The 22,206-nt window shown below is 34.5% G+C and overlaps 1 protein-coding gene across 1 annotated transcript; it reads left to right on the plus strand.

Annotated features, from left to right (window-relative positions):
• The first annotated feature begins 11,345 nt into the window (after nucleotides 1–11,345).
• On the plus strand, nucleotides 11,346–15,823 carry LOC115982065 (beta-xylosidase/alpha-L-arabinofuranosidase 1-like). The gene is made up of 6 exons (XM_031104559.1): nucleotides 11,346–11,825; nucleotides 12,868–13,173; nucleotides 13,312–13,481; nucleotides 13,567–13,667; nucleotides 13,740–14,513; nucleotides 15,032–15,823. The coding sequence occupies exons 1-6, from the start codon at nucleotides 11,361–11,363 to the stop codon at nucleotides 15,640–15,642; spliced, it is 2,427 nt and encodes an 808-aa protein (XP_030960419.1). The 5' UTR covers nucleotides 11,346–11,360; the 3' UTR covers nucleotides 15,643–15,823.
• The last annotated feature ends 6,383 nt before the right edge of the window (nucleotides 15,824–22,206 follow it).

Consider the following 22,206-nt stretch of genomic DNA (forward strand, 5'->3'; position numbering starts at 1 on the left):
GAGCCGAAAATTCCTTTTTAATCCCATTCTTTCCGCAAAAAGAATCAAATCGTGCATTCTCAAATTCCTTGCCATGATCGCTCCTTATCTTGACAATAAACACCCTTTTTTCATTTTGAAGTCTCTTGCATAGAACCTCCATTTTCTCACATGCTTCAAATTTTTCCCTAAGGAATTCCACCCATGTGTATCTTGAGAAGTCATCAACAATGACCATAATGTATCTTTTTCCTCCTAGACTTTTAGTTCTTGTGGGCCCCATTAGATTGACATGAAGGAGCTCTAAGCATCGAGAAGTAGCAATCACATTCTTCCCCATTTGAAATGCACCACAAATGGTTTTCTTGACCTTTCCAAATTTTGGAAGTCCTTCAATCGCCTCAAGTTTCGAAACTTTAGCCACTTGTTTGAAATTTGCATGACCGAACCTTTGATGCCAAAGTTCCAACATGTCAACTCGAGCACCTCTATAGGAAATTGGTGCCATAGGGACTACTCCATAAAAATTGTTTGTAGTCCTATTCCTTTCCAAGGCTTGAATCCCTTCTTCATCAATAATTACACACCCCTTCTTTGAGAATTGAACAAGAAAGTCCTCATCACACCCCTGCTTAAAATCACATCCACAACAGAAATTAAATGGCAAAGATTAAGGGAAGAGAGATGCAAACACAAGGACAACACAGCGATGCGTTATCGAAGATGAAATCGAAGCCCTCGGTGTAAAACCTCTCTGCCGCCCTCCAAGTGGTCAATAATCCACTAAAGAATCAAGTTGGGATACATGAATAGCAGAAGACCCTCCAAACCTAATCTACCTAGTATACCTAAGCCCTCCAAGCTTCTTGCTCCAATGAGGTTACGCCGAACCTTTGTCTACTTTAACTTACCGGATTCTGCTATAACCCATAGCATCAACCAATATCAATTGGTCCCTTCCTAACTACTTCCCAAGCACCAAATAGCCTTCTCACAGATATGGGTATGGTGAGAAAAGGTTTTGGCTAATGTACCTCTCAAGGATGTAACAATGGAGAGGGTGAGAGTTGAGAAATTTGAAGAGTCACTATGTAAATATTGTAGATGAGTCAATCTTGTTTTTTTCTAGGGTTTCTGTCTCAAAATTCCCTCTGGAATATCTCTACATTTTGTGGGTATAAGGAGTATTTATATTAGAGTGAGAAAGGAATGCGAAGAGTTAATTTTTTTTTCCATAACAGAGTGGACTAACGACTTGGCCTCGTGACTTGACTGAGTCGCGAGTCCAAGCCGTGACCTAACTGAATGGCCAGTTTGGACTTTTTGTCTTGTAGTGCTACAACTGGCATGACGGTCCAGCTTCTCTGCATGCTTCACTCATGTGCATTGTCTGGCGGCTTGCCAGTTGCGAGCCACCCGTGAGATTCAGTCACGAGTCCCTGTTCAGTGCACATTCTTAATCATTTCTTCACACTCTCTCACACACTACCCTTACATGATTCCCACCTAAATACAGGGTTTCTAAGTGCTGAATTACAAGCAAATTGGCATGGAATAAAGCCAAAAAAATGGTTGATTAAATTCAATCTTACATTATTGAACAAAAATTCTTATAATTCTTAAGTCAAGATGATCAATATTTTTATAACGGTGGTCAAAATAAGTTAATTTAGTACACACACGATATTTCGTCACCATATGTCTTCGACAACAAAAATAAGGACATATTATGATGAAAAGTTTAGTTACTGATGAGCCAAAAATGAACACAGGATTGTCAGTAAATGAGCCGAAAATAAACATGGGATCGTCATTCCATGTTAATGATGATCCAAATGAGCATTACACATTTATTGCACGCATTGATGATGAAATGTAACGAACGAAGCAATGGTAACAAATGAAATGAGAGAAGATGAGGAAAGGAACAGCCACCATGGTTCCAGACAAAGGAACTCAGCCTTGTTACTAAGAGAAGCAAGGGATAAAAATTTAATTTGAGGTCTTCAAAGAATAGTATAAAAAAGGAGCAAGGGAGACATTAAAAGGCAGACATCATTACTCACATGAGACCAAAATATATACAAGAAGAGAGTTTTAAGCTTTAAGTCAAGTCCATTGAGCAAAGAGAGGCATTGTAAAAGGTCCTGTAGCAAAATATTCAATAAGCCACTCGGATTCAAAGGACTCAAATTTCACAAGTCCTAGGAATCCAAAGGGGATTAGCCATGTCTGTGATCTTTGAAGCTTATTAGACCTTGTGGAGTATCCTCACAATGTGGGACCAAATGTACTCTAACACTTGACTTAATCAAATATAACTTTCTTAAGGCATTCATAATCATCATTGCTCATTTTTATGCTATGTACTTGTTGTTTCTTCCTTTTACTCAGCCAATATATATATTGTTTCGTATAACGGTCCAAATAGGCCATGGTAAGCCAAGCCCAGTTCACCCAACATCTATCCAACCCCTTTTTCAGTGACCCAAAGTCCCACATTAGTACTAGCCCTAGGAACTGTCCATAAAGGGACTCACTTTTATTGGCGACTCCATTGGGGACTAGGAAAATGGAGAGGGAAGAAGCAATCCCTTCACAAGCACGACTCCAAGACTAAGAAACAGTAAAGGCACTAACTTGCCACCTACGGCATCAGAGCCCGTAAGAGAAAATGAAGTTGCCTCTCAACAAAGGAATGAGAGGGTGGTGGAACCTGATCCAATGACCTAGATGGTGGAAATGATGAAGGACCTACAACAAGAGGTTCGTCTCCTCAAAGAAGGAAGGACTTAAGGAGTTACGGACAACGTTCCCCTAGTGGCTAAAGAAGAAAGACCCCAAGCAAATGGAGGATTTGCAATGGGAAAAGGAACTAATCCTCAGTATCTCACTTTGGCAAACGTTAATTCCCTTCTTGAATAAGAAAGGGAGAGGCACCTAAGGATCCTCAAATAGTTCTTTAGGGACCCTCCTTTTCTAGCGGAGCTCCTCAACAAGCCCTACCTTAAGGATTATGAATCCCCAAAGTTCAGCCCATACGATGAAAAAAAGAGAAGTGTTATGGAACATATAAGCAGGTTCATTAACACCATGGGTCTTCATGCAGAGGACAAGGAATTGTGCTTGAGGGAGTTCGCCAAGTCCTTGATAGATCAGGCATATACCTGGTACACCACTTTGAGATCCATCAGAAATTGGGATGATATGATAGAAAAATTTTGTGCCAAGTATTACTCAGGATAAGACAAAGTAACATTTGCCAATCTTCAAGCAATAAAGCCAAGGGCCAGAAAGGACCTTGTGCAATTTATCAAAAGATTCGAGGACATGTCCTTGGATTGTTATAGTGACCATGAAGAAAAAGAATTGGTAGAGACTTGTATATCCAACATGTTGTATGACTACAGACTCAATTTGGAAAACCTATGCACAGCTCAGTTTATTGACCTACTGTAGTGGACCAGGAGAACAGCCTTAACCATAAAGACAAGAAGGGTACTAGGTCCTCAGGCCATGGCAACTTCAATGGGATAGAAAAGGAAAAGGCTTGAGGGAAAAACATTCGAGGAACCTCTGGTGATACCATGCATGGCAGAAGAGCTAAATCATGTTCTGAATAAGTGGATAAAGGATGGGATCTTCAAGACATATAAAGTAGCCAAACCACCAACAAAACAAGAAAAAAAAAACCCATTGTTCCTCATGCTCCACAACTATATGTTCGACATGCTACCAAAAATTGCTGGACCCTTCAAAAGCTCTTTCACAAGTAGCTATAAGAAGGGACCTTAGAGCTTACATAATGAGAGCTTGAAGTGCAGAGGAATCCTCTGCCCAACCACAAAGGAAAAAGGGGTAGTGGCTATTGTAATTCATGGAAATCCAATAGACATAGAAGGAGAAGATGCAGGAGAATCCATCCACCCAAATATTGTGAGAACTTTATAGAGGAACCTAAAGGTCAAGTCTTTTATTCAATTAGCTCGGATATGGGCCAGAAGCAAGGAGGCTCACCATAGAATCCCTCATAAACATAGTAGCAGATGCAGGAGTGGAGTGCTTCGCAGCAAAAACTCATGCGAGCAAAGCCTTCCTGGAAACCACCAACACGATAACATTCACAGATGAAGATATGGAAGTTGAGTACCTAGATCATTGAAGGCCACTCAATCTAACAGCCACCATAAATGGTGTCCAAATCAAAAAGGCATTGGTAGACATAGGAGCTTCACTCAATCTCATTGCCTTGAGTACTCTTAAGGCTATAGGAATGCCTGACAAGAGGATTTTGGGGATGCCCATGGAAATTATGGGGTTTGAAGAAGCTACACAGTCCACCAAGGGACTTATTCAACTAGCCCTAAAGGTAGGCCCCATAGTAGCTTTAACTCGGTTTCATGTAATTAATTTTGAGGTTTCTTACCATGTTCTATTAGGGGGACTATGGCTCCATAAGCACCGTTGAATCCCCTCAACGTACCATTAGTGCATAAAAGGGAGATTGAACAAGAAGCCTATAAGAATTGCTGCCAATCCTAGTCCCTTCAACCAAAACGAAGTGAACTTTATGTAAACCATGTTCTATGATGAGTTGGCTTTAGCTAAAGAATGTCCCATCTCTAGGGCCCTAGGTGCTCCCATCCCAGAGGAGAAAGATGAGGAAAGTAACAATCATGACCTAAGAAACCTCCTTGATAGGAAAAGGCAAAAGAAAGAGGAAACAATTTCATCTGACTCTCGACAATGTGTGATCGTTCAAAAACCTGGAGGAATGGCAATATATCACTTATGAAGGAACGTGGGACCCGAATGTAGCCTATAAGAGGGTCTCGGACCACCATTTTACATGATAGCCCAAGAAAAGATCTCCGAGGAACACGAGGATATGGAAAAGGAGACACAAATCATGCCAAAGGAAGAACTAGAAGAGGTAAACCTGGAGGTTGACCTAGGGAACCCGAAACCTGTCCTTATCAATAGTCAATTGCTAGTACAAGAAAAAGAACAACTAGTGGAACTATTGAAGAAGTATGAAGATGTATTTGCATGGACCTATGACGAAATGCCTAGGCTTTATCCTAGACTAGTGGTTCACTCTTTTAATGTTGATCCAAGAACCAAGCCGTGATTCAACCAACCAAAGTCTTTCATACTAAAGTGGAGGCTCAAATTACCTAGGAAGTTAAGAAGCGGTTCATCAGATCTATTTAGCATCCCCAATGGCTTTCTAATATAGTTCCTATGAAAAATAAGAACGGGTAGACTTTCGCAATTTAAATAAGGCATGTCCAAAGGATGAATTTCCTTTGCCTAACATCAATCTCTTCATAGATTCAGCTGCAAGGAACTCCGTGTTTTCTTTCATGGATGGGTACAATGGATACAATCAGATCTATATGGCAACCTAGGACCAAAAAAAAAAAAAAACACACACACACACACACACACAACAACAACAACAACAACAACTACTTTCAGGACCCTAATGGGAAATTTTTACTATACAGTAATGTCATTTGGCCTCAAGAATGCAGGGGCCACATACCAACACACCATGACAACCATCTTTCATGATATGATGCATCAATAGATGGAAGACTATGTAGATGATATTGTGGTAAAGTCAAAGAGCAGGAAGGACACTTCAAGGTCCTCGAACGATTCTTTGAGCGATGCAGGATGTACAAGCTACGAATGAATCCCTTGAAATGTGCCTTCAGAGTGTCCACAAGAAAATTTCTTGGTATTCTGGTACATCACAAAGGGATAAGTGTGGATCCAACTAAAGCAATAGTCATAGCAACCATGAAGAGACCTACTACGATCAAGGAACTCAAAAGCTTCTTAGGAAGGGTTTCCTACATAAGGAGGTTCATACCAAGAGTGACCTCGATCACTAGTGGACTATCCAAACTATTGAAAAATAGGAATGTTTTCATATGGGGAGCTGAGCAACAAAATGCCTTTCAAGAACTTCAATAGATCATAGGGCGTTTGCCTACTTTACAGGCACCAGTCCATGGCAAACCACTATTATTGTACGTACCTAGCATCTAGTTCCTAGGAAATCAGAGCATTGTTGGCCTAAGAAGATGACAAGGGAAATGAACAACCCATCTATTACATGAGCAGAGCCTTGCAGGACACAAAAACAAGGTACCCACAAATAGAAAGAGCATGCCATGAGAGAAAAGCCATATGGAAAAATCTTAAAAGGGGATCCTAAGTAATAGCACCTAAATACTGTACCTAAGTCTTGCTCCTTTTTGTTTATTTGTTAATAATAGTTCCCTTGTTTCTTTGGAAAAATAAAAAAAAAATAAAACAAGCAAAACAAGAACAAAACCCAAATCACTACTTCATAGATCTCACAATTCTGTGCCACTTTCAGATTTCACAAATTCGAATCAATTCCAAAACCACCATATGGATTTAGTTTTAGATCTGAGTGTCTTCCTAGATCTTGTTTCTTCTCTCTTTCACATGATTCTCTCTTGAGTTTCAGGAGTATCAAATCGGCGAGCCTAAATTTGTTTCTTGACGTTGATTTCTTGGGTGTGTGTGGGTTTAAACCACAATATATATTTGCAAACCAAAAAAAAAAAAAAAAATTAGAGAAAAACTGAAGATAAATTAGAGAAAAACTATTGGATCCCCAAATTGAATTTCGTGGTTTTGAAATCACGTCGAATCAGAGAGAGATGAAATCAAATCTAAAATTTAGAAATGATAGAATGAGAGACAGATTTTGAGGATCAAAAACCTTCTTTATGAGAAATTTGACATGGCGTGATGTTTAATCGGTGATGTAGAAAATTTCCAAGAAACTTCTTTCTTTAAGATTCAAATAAGTTAAAGTGGTCGACTCATAATGTGAGGGTCATCATAGTACTAACAGGGAGAGGGTATTATTGTGAGTGGAAAAAGAGTAAGAAGAGAGAGTGGAAGATGAGGAGGTGTAGAATTGCAAATTTTTGCTTTGGGAGGAATTGGGGTTTTAGGAATTGTATCGCGAGCTAAGATTGGACGTGGGAGTGTTTGAACTGTGCTCGTAATCGTAAAGGATATTTAAGTCTAGGTTTGATTTGGGATTTTGTAAGTGTTTGTGTATGTTTGGTTAGTAAGAAAATGCAAGAAAAGAAAAAGAAAATTTTGATATTTTGAATTTTTGTGTTTTTTTTGTTATATTTTTTCTGATTTATTTATTTTCAATTAAACTACTGATGTGGTAACTTCAAAAATAATAATAAATGCTGATATGACATTTTAAATATCTATTAAAATTTTATAATATTAATTTACTTGCCATGCCAGCTTCAAGTGTGTCAATTATACTTGCCATCTATCACATAAGCATTTTCTGTTAGTGAGATAATGGTAGAGACCAAATTGACTACAAGTTGAAAATAATAGGAACTAAATTGACTATTGCAATATTTTAGGGACCAAATTAACTGTGACCCCAAAATATTGGGACTAAAATAGTGTTTTCGTCAAAATAAAACTCTATTATGTGATAAATTGATAATCGACATTCCTTGTCCATGTATTAAACTTATTGTAAAAATGGATTTTATCAACTACTTGATGGGAACATGTAACTATTTGGGTTTTGTGTTCCATGCAAAGTTTTCAATTTCATCATAAAGTTTTTACCATATGATGTGTCATCAATCACAAAAATGTAATTCAAACATCATTTATTAAGTTGTTGAAGTCATTTGTAAAGAAATTAAAACATTCATTACAAAATGTAACAATTTAGGCATTTTATTCATTTTGGATGTTTTGGGAGCCTTTTGTGCATTGTGGAGGTTTTAGAAGTATTATAGTCATTTTAAAGATACACAAATATTTTGGTGATTTTGGAGATCAAATTGGGATTTTGGTCATATTTAACATTTCCAGTGTATTTTAGTCATTTTGAAGTTTTCAAGTGTATTTTAGTTATTTTGGATGCTTTGGGGGCATTCTTGCAATTCAGAGATATCATGGGCATTTTAGCCAATTTGAAAGGTCTAGGGTTATTTTTATAATTTTGGTGGTTCTTGGATATTTTGGTCATTTTGAAGGTTTAGAAATATTTTGGTCATTTTAGGAGTTCTTAGATTAGTTTGGTAAATTTTGGGAAGGTCAAGTATTTACTTATTTTAATGGATTCAAGGGTATTTTAGTCAATTTGAAAGTTCTTACTACACGATTGACTCAATAAGTTTGATCCTAAGGTGAAAACTTTAAAATGACATTTTTATATTTAAATATTACTTAAATGATATTTAGTTAACGTTTTATCAAGTAAATTATTTTTATTTAAAATTTATTATTATACTTTTGTAATTATTTTTTTTATATATATTTAATTCACTTAATGGCAAATTGGATCGGATGTTATTAATTCGTAACTTTTTCTTCCTTTTTAGTGAAGGAAAAATGTGTGTTCCTATTATCAAGACTTAATGAAGCTCAATACTTGTTTCTAGGCTATAAATGAATCAAGCTGATCATGAATAACTCGGGCTCATCTCGAGAAAAATCTTGTTTATATTTATTTTTTTTTTTATAAATAATCCAAGCTTGATCCTTAGTTTTAGGCTTGTTTAATAAACAAGTCGAGCCTAAGCAAAAAAATTTATTCATGAACAAACTCGTGGGCTATAAGGCTTGATACAAAATAATTCAAGTATAGACTCATTTACAAGTTTATATGTGTTAATTAAATATACTCAGTACACATATCTTAAAAATGACATGGCCAATATGGGATCTACTACCTGTTACCTTAATTTTTTTCCTTCCCTCTAAAATGACCAAGAACCACTTTAGAATTTAGTTACATTTAAAAATAAATTAATTAATTAAGTGCACTACAAATGATCCTTCCCCATCAATCATATAATGCTAAGTTATGAAACATGTTAGTACTTTCCCATTCATTATAGTTATAAACAAGTATTTTTCTAGTTCTTTTCCATCTAATATGAATGTAAAAATTGTATTTTGAACAATTGTTGTAACTGTAGACAAGGATGAATTAATTAATTTAATTACGTGAATTTTTAATTCAAATAATGGCTAATCATAGGTAAGATTAGACGTATGATAAAATGAGTATACTATTTTTTTAAAAAAACATTTTAAAGATTTAAGCATTTGATAATGTAATTCTTTTTAGATCTCAAGCTCAAAAACTTAACCTGAGCTCAAGTTTAAGCTTGATATTAAGTTTGAGCTTGGCTTTCCCATGAGTCAAGCCAAGTCAAGCTCAAATTTTTTGGCTTTTGCATGAGCTCAAACTCAAACATTATTTTTAGGCTTGTCACAAGTTTGAAATTTTGATTTTTCTTGACGAGCCAAGCTTGAACATGCACCACTCGATAAAGCTTGGCTCGATTATAGCCCTACCTATCTCAATACCTCTCAATCTATCGAGCCTGCAACATTTTAATCCTAGTGGCTATTGGCTTGTAGGTATTTGTAAATCTAAAAAGAATAGGAGAGCCCATTTAACCCATTAAGGTCCTACTTAAATAAGTTGGTAGAGATAGAAAACGCTAACCCTAATACTTCATAAGGTTTTCTTATTGAAACTCTAGCCTCCATCTTTTGAACATGTGAGATTAAAAAACAGAAGAAAGAGATCTTGTTACGTCTCTTGTGTGCCTTTGGGTTCTATACCAAGTAAAATCTCTGGCACCAACAATTGAAGATCTTATTGGTGTTTTTTTATGAAGCTGTTGCAAATCAACTATAACAATCAAAAGGATTACTGTGGAGTTAGTTACATAGTGGGATTTGTGTAAAGAAGTTGGACACAGATTGGAGATTCGTGCAAAGGAGAAGGCTTTTACAAGATTAAATCCAATTGGGGATTCGAGCAAAGGTTCTACAGTAGGTAGGTACTATGGTAGAACCTTTGCTCCAATCCCCAATTGGACTTGATCTTGTAGAAGTCATCTCTTGTACACAAATCTCCAATCAATGTTTAACTTTTTTGCACAAATCCCACTACGTGACTAGCTCCACAACAATTTTTTTGATTGTTGTAGTTGATTTGCAACAACTTCACACAGAAACACCAATAAGATTTTTAATAATTTTTGGTGCCAAAGAATTTACTTGGTACAAAACCCAAAGGCACACAAGAGTCGCAACAAGATTTTTTTCTTCTTTTTTTTGAAATCACAAGTTCAAAAGGTGGAGGCTAGGGTTTCAATAAGAAAACCCTATGAAGCATTAAGGCTATGGTTTTCCATATCCACCACTTTATTTAAATAGGAGCTTAATGGGCCTTTAAATGAGCTATTCTATTCCTAAATACAAGTAAAGTATGTTTTGTCTTAAGATATGCCAATTACATAAAAATATAACCCTAACAGAAATACATTAGATTCCCTAATTAAATGTGAACATATTATATTATTTTATAATGTTATTTTTTCCAAAGACAATTAAATTCAATGCATCTATGTTTTTTAATTTAATTAAGGAACTTAATGTATTTAAAACTAAGGAAGTTTTATGTATACATTTCAACGCTTTTCACAACAAATCCTAAGTAACAGGATTTTACTAGTTGTTATTGATGAAAAAATTAAAACAAAAAACAAATTTTAGTAGTGGGTTCAAATTAGAATTGGTAACAACTTACTACTTATAATTTGTTATGAAAATGTTGAGAACATAGAATTTCTCATTTTATTTAATTGAGTTTAAATTTCTTTTCTATATTTAAACTTTCTATTAGAATTTTTGACATGTTATATTTTCTTTAAATGGTAAAATAGATAGCTACATACAAAAACGCAATCCAATATATATCTATATTAATAAACTACCATAATTATATCCAATTTCATATATTCAATGAGAAGTGCCATGTACATAACATTTTCATAACACTTTCACAACAAATATTCATAGATAGTAAGTGGTTATTTATTTATTTATTTTTGAAACAGTAAGTTGTTATTGATTATAATTTAAATCAAATACTGAAATTACTTTTTTGCCCACTAATAATAAGCCGTAACAACCTGCCACTTATGATTTGTTGTGAAAGTGTTATAAAAATATTTTGGGCATAGCATTTTTCTATTTAGACACAAAAAAAAAAAAAAACAAATAGAAAAATATTTTTGTAGGTCAGCAGTAATTTTAACATTTTTTATTTCTTTTGGCTGTGAGTAGCCCTCGTAGGGAAACTTGACAGCAAAACTCTCATTCCCACAAGATGGGTTCCTAGGACGAGGATGGGCGAGCATTGTGCTTCACCAAGAGAACTCTGGAGATTTCTACGGGTAAGACATCCTGAATCCCTATAAAAGCTTCCATATGCTTGTATATGTCAAATGAAAATGATTTCTTTCCCAGAAAAAGCCATGCCTAAAATTCTTAGTTTTCTTCTTTGTCTCTCTTTCACTATAACTTCCTTTGTCATTTGTATAGATGAGAAAGAAAAAGTCTTAAAAATTAGTACTGATGCAGCCACCCCAACTGGCAGTGACTTCACTTATATATGTGATCCTGCCAGATATGCCAAACTCAAACTGGACATGAAAAGTTTCGCCTTTTGTGACTCGAAGCTTCCCTACAATGTTAGGGCCAAAGATTTGGTGGATCAAATGACACTAGCTGAAAAGATAGCACAGCTAGGAAATAATGCTGATGGAGTGGCTAGATTAGGGCTGCCAAAGTACGAGTGGTGGTCTGAGGCGCTGCATGGTCTGTCCAATGTTGGTCCAGGAACCGTCTTTGATAATCTAGTTCCTCATGCAACCAGCTTTCCCACTGTCATACTCACAGCAGCTTCATTCAACGAGAAACGCTGGAGAGAAATTGGTCAGGTGAATGTCTCTTATCGTAAATATAGTGTACATAATGCTATTTAAAAATAAAATAAAAAAACATCATGATATATAACACTCATTCCATATGAATATGTTTACTTTATGTGAAGAGTGTGTTATATATCATGGTTACACATAATACCACAATCGGAAAGAGAATGTGGATAACAAGGCTAACAATCTCCTTGTGAAGATCATAAAGACTAGAAATTAATTAATTAAGCTATAATTTGTATCATTTTCTCCGACAGTTTTGCATTTCTGGTTTATTGGAGAACAAAAGACACGATACAAATCATATGTCTTACTATTTGTCCTATTTAATGCTTCACCAATCGAAGTATGCCTTGTGTTTGAACTTTTTTTTTTTTTTTTTATCATTTTAATCCTTGGTTATTTTATAGAAAAATCAAATGAATACATGACAAGTTGTGATTGGTGGAGGATAAAGTAAAATACAAAAGTGAGACAGAGACACTTCATAATTCGAAGTGAAAAGGAAAACATGAAAAGAGTTCTTTTGCTTTTTTATACATAGGTTTTGTTTAGGAAAAACTTATATTAGGTAGCTTCTTTTATTATTTAGGTTATTTTTTTATTATTCATGGGTCCCTTTTCACTTTTTGGTACTATTAATGGGTCCACTGTCTTATTTCAGCTAACTTTTAACTTTATTTACAGTATTTTCAGCAAAAAATTTTCAGTTTCAATTAAATAAATTGTTTCCAAATGAATCCATAATATCAATTCTAGCTTCTTTGTTTTTTATAATCTAGTTTAGAAATCTTAATACCTAAACCCTGGCTCGAGGCTTGAACTAATGAGCCCATGGATACTGCGCCCAAGCCCCTCATGGCAAGCGGAGGTACCACTTTTCCCAACATGGGCAATGGTAACAATTTAATAGGATAATGACACTAGTTACCGTGAGTGAAATAAGTTTGAAAAATATTTTAGCATGAGGGGTATAACACTTTTTTATTGGTGCATAAGTTTGATTGTGTACACATATTGAAACAAATTTGCCACCAATTTGTAGGTTGTTTCAACAGAAGCACGAGCAATGTACAATCTTGGGCGATCTGGATTAACATTTTGGAGCCCAACCATCAACGTTGCAAGAGATCCTAGATGGGGAAGAATCATTGAGACACCTGGTGAAGATCCTTTCATTGTTGGCACATATGCCTCTAATTACGTGAGAGGTTTACAAGATGTTGCAGGGACAGAGCACTATAAAGATTTGAATACTAGACCACTCAAGGTTGCCGCATGTTGCAAGCACTTTGCTGCATATGACGTTGACAATTGGCATGGAGTTGATCGCTACCATTTTGATGCTAGGGTGGGGTAACTTAAATTCATCACTTAGAAGTTGTCACATGTGACACAAAAGTTGTGTCTAGAATTACTCATTCTCTAAAGTACTACAAATTAAAAATGATATGGGATTTAACATATAAATATATTAATGTCCTTGCAGGTGACAGAGCAAGATTTGGAAGAGTCATTCCTACGGCCATTTGAAATGTGTGTTAAAGATGGTGATGCTAGCAGTGTTATGTGTTCTTATAACCGTGTTAATGGAATACCATCTTGTGCTGATCCAAAGCTTTTGAGAGAGACCCTTAGACAAGAATGGAATCTTCATGGGTACAATAATATTTAAAACCCCATTATTAGACCTTGATTATTTTTTGTAAAAGACTGATCGCAAATATTATGTTCTTTAATCCAGCTATATAGTTGCTGATTGTGATTCCGTTGAAGTAATGGTAACGGGTCACAAATTTCTTAACGACTCAAATGAGGACGCTGTTGCACAAACACTAAAAGCAGGTTAATTGTTAGTCATATAAATTTTGATTTTGATTATGAATTATACCAACATGTAAATTATGTTCGATGTAGGATTGGATTTGGACTGCGGAGCCTATTACCCCAAGTACCTCGGAAATGCAGTGAACCAAGGGAAGGTTAGAGAGTCAAATATAGACGAGGCACTACAAAACCTTTATATTGTGCTTTTGAGAGCAGGGTACTTTGATGGACTGCCTGCATACAAAGCTCTTGGTAAAAACGACATATGCACCAACAGAAGCATTGAGTTAGCCACTCAAGTAGCAAGAGAAGGAATTACTCTTCTGAAAAATGATGGACCAACTTTGCCTTTAAACACTGCCACGTTCAAAACTCTAGCAGTTGTTGGACCACATGCCAATTCTACCGTTGCTATGATTGGAAATTATGCATTTGACCCAAGAAATCCTGGTAGTCCATGCCGATACACCTCTCCTATTGATGGCTTTTCAACATATGGAAAAGTAAACTACGCAGCGGGATGTGGCGACGTTAAATGCAAGGATGCTAGCTTAATACCCCCAGCTGTGGAAGCTGCAAAGACAGCTGATGCCACTATTATTGTGACAGGGTTAGATTTATCAATTGAGGCAGAGGGCTTAGACAGGTTGGATCTCCTCCTTCCAGGAAAACAAACTGACCTTATCAACCAGGTTGCCGCTGCTGCAAAGGGCCCGGTTATTCTTGTACTCATGACTGCAGGAGGTGTCGATATCTCTTTCGCTAAGACTAACCCCAAAATTAAAGCCATTCTTTGGGTTGGATATCCTGGAGCGGAAGGCGGTCGTGCCATTGCAGACGTTGTTTTTGGGCAATACAATCCAGGTAAGCAAACATTCTACAATAATTATGTAAGGTTTTTGAAAAATATAGAACAAAAAAAGAGTATAGAGAGAAGAGAGAATACAAGGATTGCGTGGTTTAACCTAAAGGATTACGTACACAGGAGAAGACCTTCACAATTACATCTTCACTATAATCTCAAATCATCAGTTAAAATGAACCCTAAGCAGTGTTTAAATAAGGATCAGGAGGTAGGGTTAGGTATACATAGGTTTGCAATATACACAAATATATTATCTCTAACTAATTAATAATAAGCCAATGCATGCATAACTAATCTTCTTCAATTAATTTTTACACCATCCCATTAGATTAATCATGTCAAGTCGTTCTTTCTTTTTTAATCCTTTCAAATTTAATTTGTTATGACTAATCAATTAAGCATAATTATGTCTATATATGATAGCTCTATGATTTTATATTGTTATTCACGTATTATTTCACATTATACATGCAATCATTAACAACACTCACACATATAAATATAAATTATGTTGCAGCTGGAAGATTGCCCATCACGTGGTATCAAGCCGATTATATTAACAAGCTACCCCTAACATCCATGCAATTTAGGCCAGATGATAGCCAAGGCTACCCGGGACGAACATACAAATTCTTCAATGGCCCCACAGTCTTCCCTTTTGGTTTTGGTCTCAGCTACACAAAATTCAATTACACCTTAAATGCCACAGTGCCTTCACTGTCCGCAAAATTGCAGAGATTTACACACTGCCATGATCTAAATTATATGGCTAACAAGACCAAGCCTACTTGCCCAGCAATTTTAGTAAGCGACTTGCAATGCGGCGAGTATATTGAGTTAACTCTTGTAGTCCAGAATGTGGGTGGAAAAGTTGGGAGTGAAGTTGTCTTGGTTTACTCCAAGCCCCCAGATGGTATTACCGGTACTTTTCTTAAGCAGTTGATTGGTTTCCAGAGGGTTTACATAGCGGCTGGTGCGAGCCAAGAAGTTAAGTTTGTGTTCAATGGTTGCAAGAGCTTGGGCATTGTAGACAACGCTGGTAATAATATTTTGCCTTTCGGTGGGCACACCATTATAGTTGGAGATGGTGTAGCTTCTTTTCCGGTTCAAGTCACATTTCATAATTAGGGCCAATCTATTTTGTTTTTATTTTTTTTAGGAAATTAAAGCAATCCTAAAGAGGGGAATGCTTGTCATAAAAATGCTTGATTTTTTAAGGGTATTTTTTTTTTCTTTTAACATTTTGTAATAAAGCTCATGATTTTTTGTAAACATATATTTTAACAAAGTTTATGATTTTTTGTAAAAATTTGATTGGTATTAATGATGTTGTCCCTTTAAATTCATTGTTCATTCCATACGGGCTATGCATTATTCAAAAGGAAAAATATGTGTTGACACTTCTTTACCTCCACTATTTTACATCAATATCGATTCTAATGTGGGAATGTCCACGTTTCAACACATGAAATTAGATGTAAAAAAACCGATGTAAAAAATATATATTATAAGAATATAAATCCTTATTCAAAATTTTCATGGGTTTTGTCATTTGTGCGCGATGCAAAAAAAAAAAAAAAAAAAAAAAAAAAAAAAAAGATGTGTTAAAAGCTAATACATGCATACAAGACAAAATACAATCCAAATAGCAAGAGCAAACTTCTTTTCTCTCTCCACTTAGCCTTTTGTTTATTTCTTGTTACTCATGTTGTAGTTATTACATATAAATTGTTACACACAGATTTATACACATCTTATTTTTGAACTGAAATTGTGATTTGAATTCATGAATTTAAACTTGGAAATCATAACTTTAAGTCATAATTTCAATTCAAAAATAAGAAATATGTAAAATTGTGTAATAGTTTATGTGCAAAATGTATTATCCTTTGGTTATTGACTCCACCAATTGTTAAGCCAGTTGATTATAGTCAAATGATGGCTCTAGGGCTCCAACAAATACAAAGTTGCTATTACAACCTATTTTTAATATCTCAATTCTCCTGCAATGTTCCTTGTGCATCTTTTGTGCATAAAAATACCCTTAACTCAAAGAAGTGAAAATATGGGCGTTTGCTAGTGCTAAAAGCTACTAGGGTACGTAAGGACTAATCTAACTATCTAACCCAATCTATCTAATATAATATATAATTACAAAACCCTCTACCAAGGAAAAATATACCATGCATCTAATGTATAATATACCTCCAACCAAGGCTCTATCATTTGTTAATTTTGAAGAATTCACAACTTGACTCATGGCAATTTTCTTGATCTATTTGATATAACATGGACAAATTATACAATATGCATGGCTGACAATTATTTTTACTGTTAATCTATCCGACGTGTTAATAATAAATGAAAAAAAAATGCTCTTAATTGTGCACTATTAATTTTGTTCTAACACCTTTTGTTGCACTGGTCTCCTTTCTATGTTCCAAACAACATCATTTGATGCAGGGACGTAGCTAGCTTTGGACTTGGGGGGCAATGGCCCCCCTCAATATTTAAAAAAGAAAAATTATATACATATATATATATATATATGAGTATGTGTACTAATTTTAGCAATTTTATTCTATAAAATTACTTTTTTTTCCCTTAAACAATATCATTGATTTTTTTAAGAGTGGTGCTATACTCATATACTTTTTTTACAACATTTTTACAAATTGTTTTGTTAGCAAATTCATATTAGTTCGCAAATAAACCCACAACTCACATCATTTTTTACTAATAACCACTTATTACATCAATAATTAAAATAAAAAAAAAAAAGTTTGTAGTACTAGTATTTTCCTCATTTTAGTGACTATAAAAAAATTTATAGATCTAAAATCTAAAACAAAATATACAAGCCCTAAAAAAATAGCTTAACAACAAAAATTACCAATAGTAAAACTTAAAAATAATTAAGTTCAATTAACCAATTTTATTTAAAATAAACAACACTGCCATTTAAAAATTTCTAAACAAAAATAATTTTTTTCTTACCAAAAAAAAAAAACAAAAAAAAATCTTAGTAGCTAAATAGTAACTGAGTCAAAGGTTGAAACCGCTGTACATGGCTAACAATAAAGTCGCCCCCTTTAACTCAAAACTCTAGCTCCGTCATCGATTTGATGCACAGCTTCTGCAACTTTTCACCTTCTCCTGCACATCCTCCTCCTTTTCCATCTTCCTTCATTAATCTAGCTTATCGTTACTCTCTCTCTCTCTCTCTTAACTAGATGCCTTTTTGTATGGCATCCCTCACTGCCTCTATACTGCCTTCAATCTTCTCTGCGTTAACACCACACGAATGAAATTCCACATCCAATCAAACCCAATATTCATTCCCTCATTCCCAAAGCAAAGTCCCATCATTTGAAACGTGGAGAAAACAAAATTCTGTCCCATCATTTTAGAAATGAGTTGTTTACCACTATCAAAGCAAAGCACAACGAAACCTACCATCTGGGTAGAAAACGTAGCCTTACAAAAGTCCTGGCATACAATATATCGGAACATGAAGTGGTGTACCAACCTAAAGTCAATATTAAAAAATAAAAAAATAAAGATAGCATTTGTTTACTAATTGAATTTTACCACCACAATTATCTAGAGATTATTTTGAACAGCTTCCCACTCATCATAAATTCATAGTAGTCGACATCCCATTGATTGGAGTCTTCAAAGACTATGGCTGAGCATGGTGGATGATCATTCAGTACTTGTGTCAGCTTCGTCCATCCATGCGCTTCTACTTCCCAATCCCAAGATAAGTAACAATTCTCTTATGCCCCCTGTAAAAGGTAGACTTGATGGGCTTCCTATGGCATTGAAGAAGAGAAGTAACCTTTGGGTTATGTCCCTGTGTATGATGCCCACAATAACTGCAAAGCACAGTAAAAATCCTGAAAGTTGTCAATTGATAACAGATCAATGCTGAGAGTTTCCCTTATCCCCTCAATTTTCATCTCCTGAATATGATATTCATCTTTATCATCCCTCTGCTAATGATAATTAAGTCTAATTTATGCCCAGGACATGAATGGAGTGAAGACATTAGCTTCAAAGTCCCAATATATATAATTCAATAGTTGAGGTACCCTAGATGATATCGTTTATGCTATAATGTAGTATTTTATATGCTTTGATCACATAAAAGGTGCATCCAACGTAGGTTTTTAAAATAAATAAATAAGTAGGTTTTTAAAATAAATAAATAAGTAGGTTTTTAAAATAAATAAATAAATAAGTGATGGAATTTAGTGTGCATGCTACGTGCAATGTGACTTATTAAAAGCCAAAAAAAAAAAAAAAAAACTTAATGTGTGTCAAAAGGAACTTTGGGGTTTTTTATTTTTTATTTTTGAAATGCAAATAATGGAAAAATTTGAGAGAGAGAGAGAGAGAATGATAAGGCTAGGACCAAAAAAATATACATATTTGCAAATATACAAAATAATAGCTTTAGTATTCATATTTTGGTGCTAGCCTCATCTTCTCCTCACTATATTAGAGTGTAGAAAAGAAAACTTTGTGACCCACACAAATTGCCACATCATACCATCAAGTCCATGTAATACGCTCAAAGCGGTCAATTACATAAAAGATGTTACTTGCTAATTAGTGTGTCCCACTATCAATATTCATAGGTCAATGGAAATATTCCAAGTGTCATTGAATAGAAATTATTAAAAAAAAAAAAACAGCAAATCATATGTCAACACATGTTGATATTTTAATTTAAAGTCACATAAGTAATCTAAATAAATGTTGCCATGTGTTATTTTAAATTGAGACATTTTGGCTATTCAAATGACACCATGTGTCCCTTGAATAACAAGACTTAAATCCCTCCACTTAAATTATAACACATGTCACCATCAGAGTCGTTTCTGTGCCATTAAACATTCTCAAGACTCCTATAAATAGAAGCACTCATGAGTCTCATAGGAGCACATTCGAAAGTCTTGAAACTCTATAGAATATTCGAAGAACATTCATCCCTCAAAGCCCTGGAGTTCTTCTGGAAACAAGCTCCAAAGCCTCTGAGCCTCTAAGAATTTCAACTTTTGAAACACTATCAAATTAAGCTCCAAAACCCTAAAGAACTTCTACATCTAGATCTTCAAATACAAAGAACATTTGAAGAAATTTTTTTGAATTCATCCTTTAAAGTCTTAGAGTTCTAATTGAATCAAGCTCAAAGCCCTCAAAAAACTACAAAAGACTCCGAATTAGTGAAACTCTACAAATTCAAGCCTCAAAGAACTTTCATTCCAAATCTTCAAAGACTATGAGCATTCTAAGAATACATAAAGTCTGCGAAGAATGGAAATAGTCTAATTAGCAATTGCACATCTAGAGATTCATTGCAATCTCGTTCTAAAGATCGTTCAATAAACTTTTCAACCAAAGTAGAATATTTTGTGTTCGAATCAAGATTGCACTGGCACAATACTTGAAACATATACCTTTTCATGGAGATCAAATCAAATGATTATTATATTGCAATATAGTCTAGTTACAGAGAATTGTAACCATTCATTCAGCAATATAAAAATACATTTATGAAACTATTTTTAATTGTTTGATTTCCAAACTTAAAATTTTGTATTTACATAAAGTTCACAAATATATAACATCATTGAACAAACGTGTAAACTTCAAATTGGGATAAATGGAAAATTTTGACATAAAAAAAATAAAAAAAAAACCCTCTTAGCACTAATTGTTCTAGTGTTCTTGAACCAATACAAGGAACTTCCAAAATTTAACAAATACCACTTTTAGATTTTTATTTTTATGTTTTTGTTATGTTTTTAACGGTGGAAGTGAGAGGTGGGTTATGGAAGACTAACAAATGTGAACACACGAGTCTAACCACAAGTGGGTTTACTATAATTTACCTTTTATATTATATTATTTTGAGATAAAAATACTTATTGGTCCCTCTTAGTTTTGTTCACTTACATTTTGTTAGCGCACTGGCACCGCCTTGCAATTGCAGGTTGCATGGTCCGCTTTCTCTTTTCTTTAGGAGCTATAACGTAGTTTAGGTCCAAGAACCAAAATGGAGGTCTACGTATCAAAAACTAGGTCTGGAGTTAAGGTACAGGAAAGAGAAGATGATAGGTACCTAATCCCACCTGGCCTATGAGCCAGCCTCTACTAATGTCTATGTCACATTTAAGTAAGAAAATTATCAACTATGCCTAACATTCTTGGAAATTATTGTGTACTCACGGAGTACCATAAATACATACTCTCTCCTCTCACATAAATAGTGAATCCCACTAATTAAATTCATGGTGGAACCTACTATTCATGTGAGAGGAGGGACTACGCATTTATGGTACTCTAGGAGTACTTAATAATTTTCCCAACGTTCTAATCATGCATTAATTACACTAAAGAAAACACATAGTGCAAATATCTCATCACATCATGACATAAAAGGAAACAAATTCAAATAAAAGCGATTAACTTAAATCAAGTCAAATCAATTCTTAACAGCCTAATTAATCAGCAATAAAATCAAACAAATCAATTCATGCATTAAAAGCAAGACATCCTATTCTAAACATGCCAAATATATTATGGAGAAGTCAATTAGAACAAATCATGGTTAGCAATTAAGAAATATCTTCTAACCTATTGAAGTCAAACAAAATAACTAAACATAAAATATATCAAAGAATCAAATTAAACAATTAAAGCAACAATTAAAACACATATTCAACATTTTATGGGTCAAGATGCGTACGCATGGAAGAGGCTACGTATGCAGGTTTGCAAGCTTGTGTACATACCTTTTTAACTATGCGTGTGCATCTTGATATAGAAACACAATTACAAAATCATATTCCACATTCAAATTAGCACATATTTTAATATATAAAGTCAGCCATTTATTGAGAACAAAATAAAACATGAAAATCAAAAGTAAGAAATCAAAATCTACTCCTAAACATGAGTTATATATATCTAAAATTTACTCAAGAGCCACAAAACACAAAATAAAGCATGCTAATCAATTCATATATCTAATTATGGTCATTCAACTCTCAACTTATAATAAAATACAACACATCGAATTAAAAAAGGGAGAAATCAAATAGTAATCTTAAACATGAATAGAATCCAAAGTTACATAAGAAAAACAAAACATAAACAAAGCATGCTCATATTCATTCAAGCAAGATAATATTCATTAAGAGAGACTTGTCTTGCTTGAGGATCACAAGTTCAAAGCATATAACCGACCCTTCACTGCCTACACAAAATAAATAAATAAATAAATCGAATGAGATTCAAAGGGATTAAAGGATTCAATAGCACTTGGATATTCACAACTCAAAATAAAAGATGTTCTTGAAAAGCTCTTTTGAAAAATAATTTCTTTTTGAAAATAACCCTTTAAGGTAGGTTTTACAGATTGAAATTTTGGATGTGAAGATTTTTCTTAAGAATACAAGATTTTGATGGAGAACATAAGAAAATAATCTCTCTCTAATGGTATTTCATAAAGGTTTTGAAAAATGAATTAGTTTAAGGAATGAAAACTAGCTTCTGCACTAAGACCAATAAAGATAGGTTTTAAGGAACTAAAAAACGTGCATAGTGAAGAGAAGAAGGTTTTAAGAAGAGTGGTGGTAAAAAATACTCTCTCTCTCTAGCATCCCTTGGATTGAAAGCATA

This window comes from Quercus lobata, chromosome 3, assembly GCF_001633185.2.
Source record: "Quercus lobata isolate SW786 chromosome 3, ValleyOak3.0 Primary Assembly, whole genome shotgun sequence".
NCBI classification, from domain to species: domain Eukaryota; kingdom Viridiplantae; phylum Streptophyta; class Magnoliopsida; order Fagales; family Fagaceae; genus Quercus; species Quercus lobata.

Coding starts and splice junctions, on each gene's coding strand:
- LOC115982065 (XM_031104559.1), top strand. CDS start 11,361: ATGCCTAAAATTCTTAGTTTTCTTCTTTGTCTCTCTTTCACTATAACT. Junction 11,826..12,867: donor GCTGGAGAGAAATTGGTCAG/GTGAATGTCTCT, acceptor ACCAATTTGTAG/GTTGTTTCAACAGAAGCACG. Junction 13,174..13,311: donor GCTACCATTTTGATGCTAGG/GTGGGGTAACTT, acceptor ATGTCCTTGCAG/GTGACAGAGCAAGATTTGGA.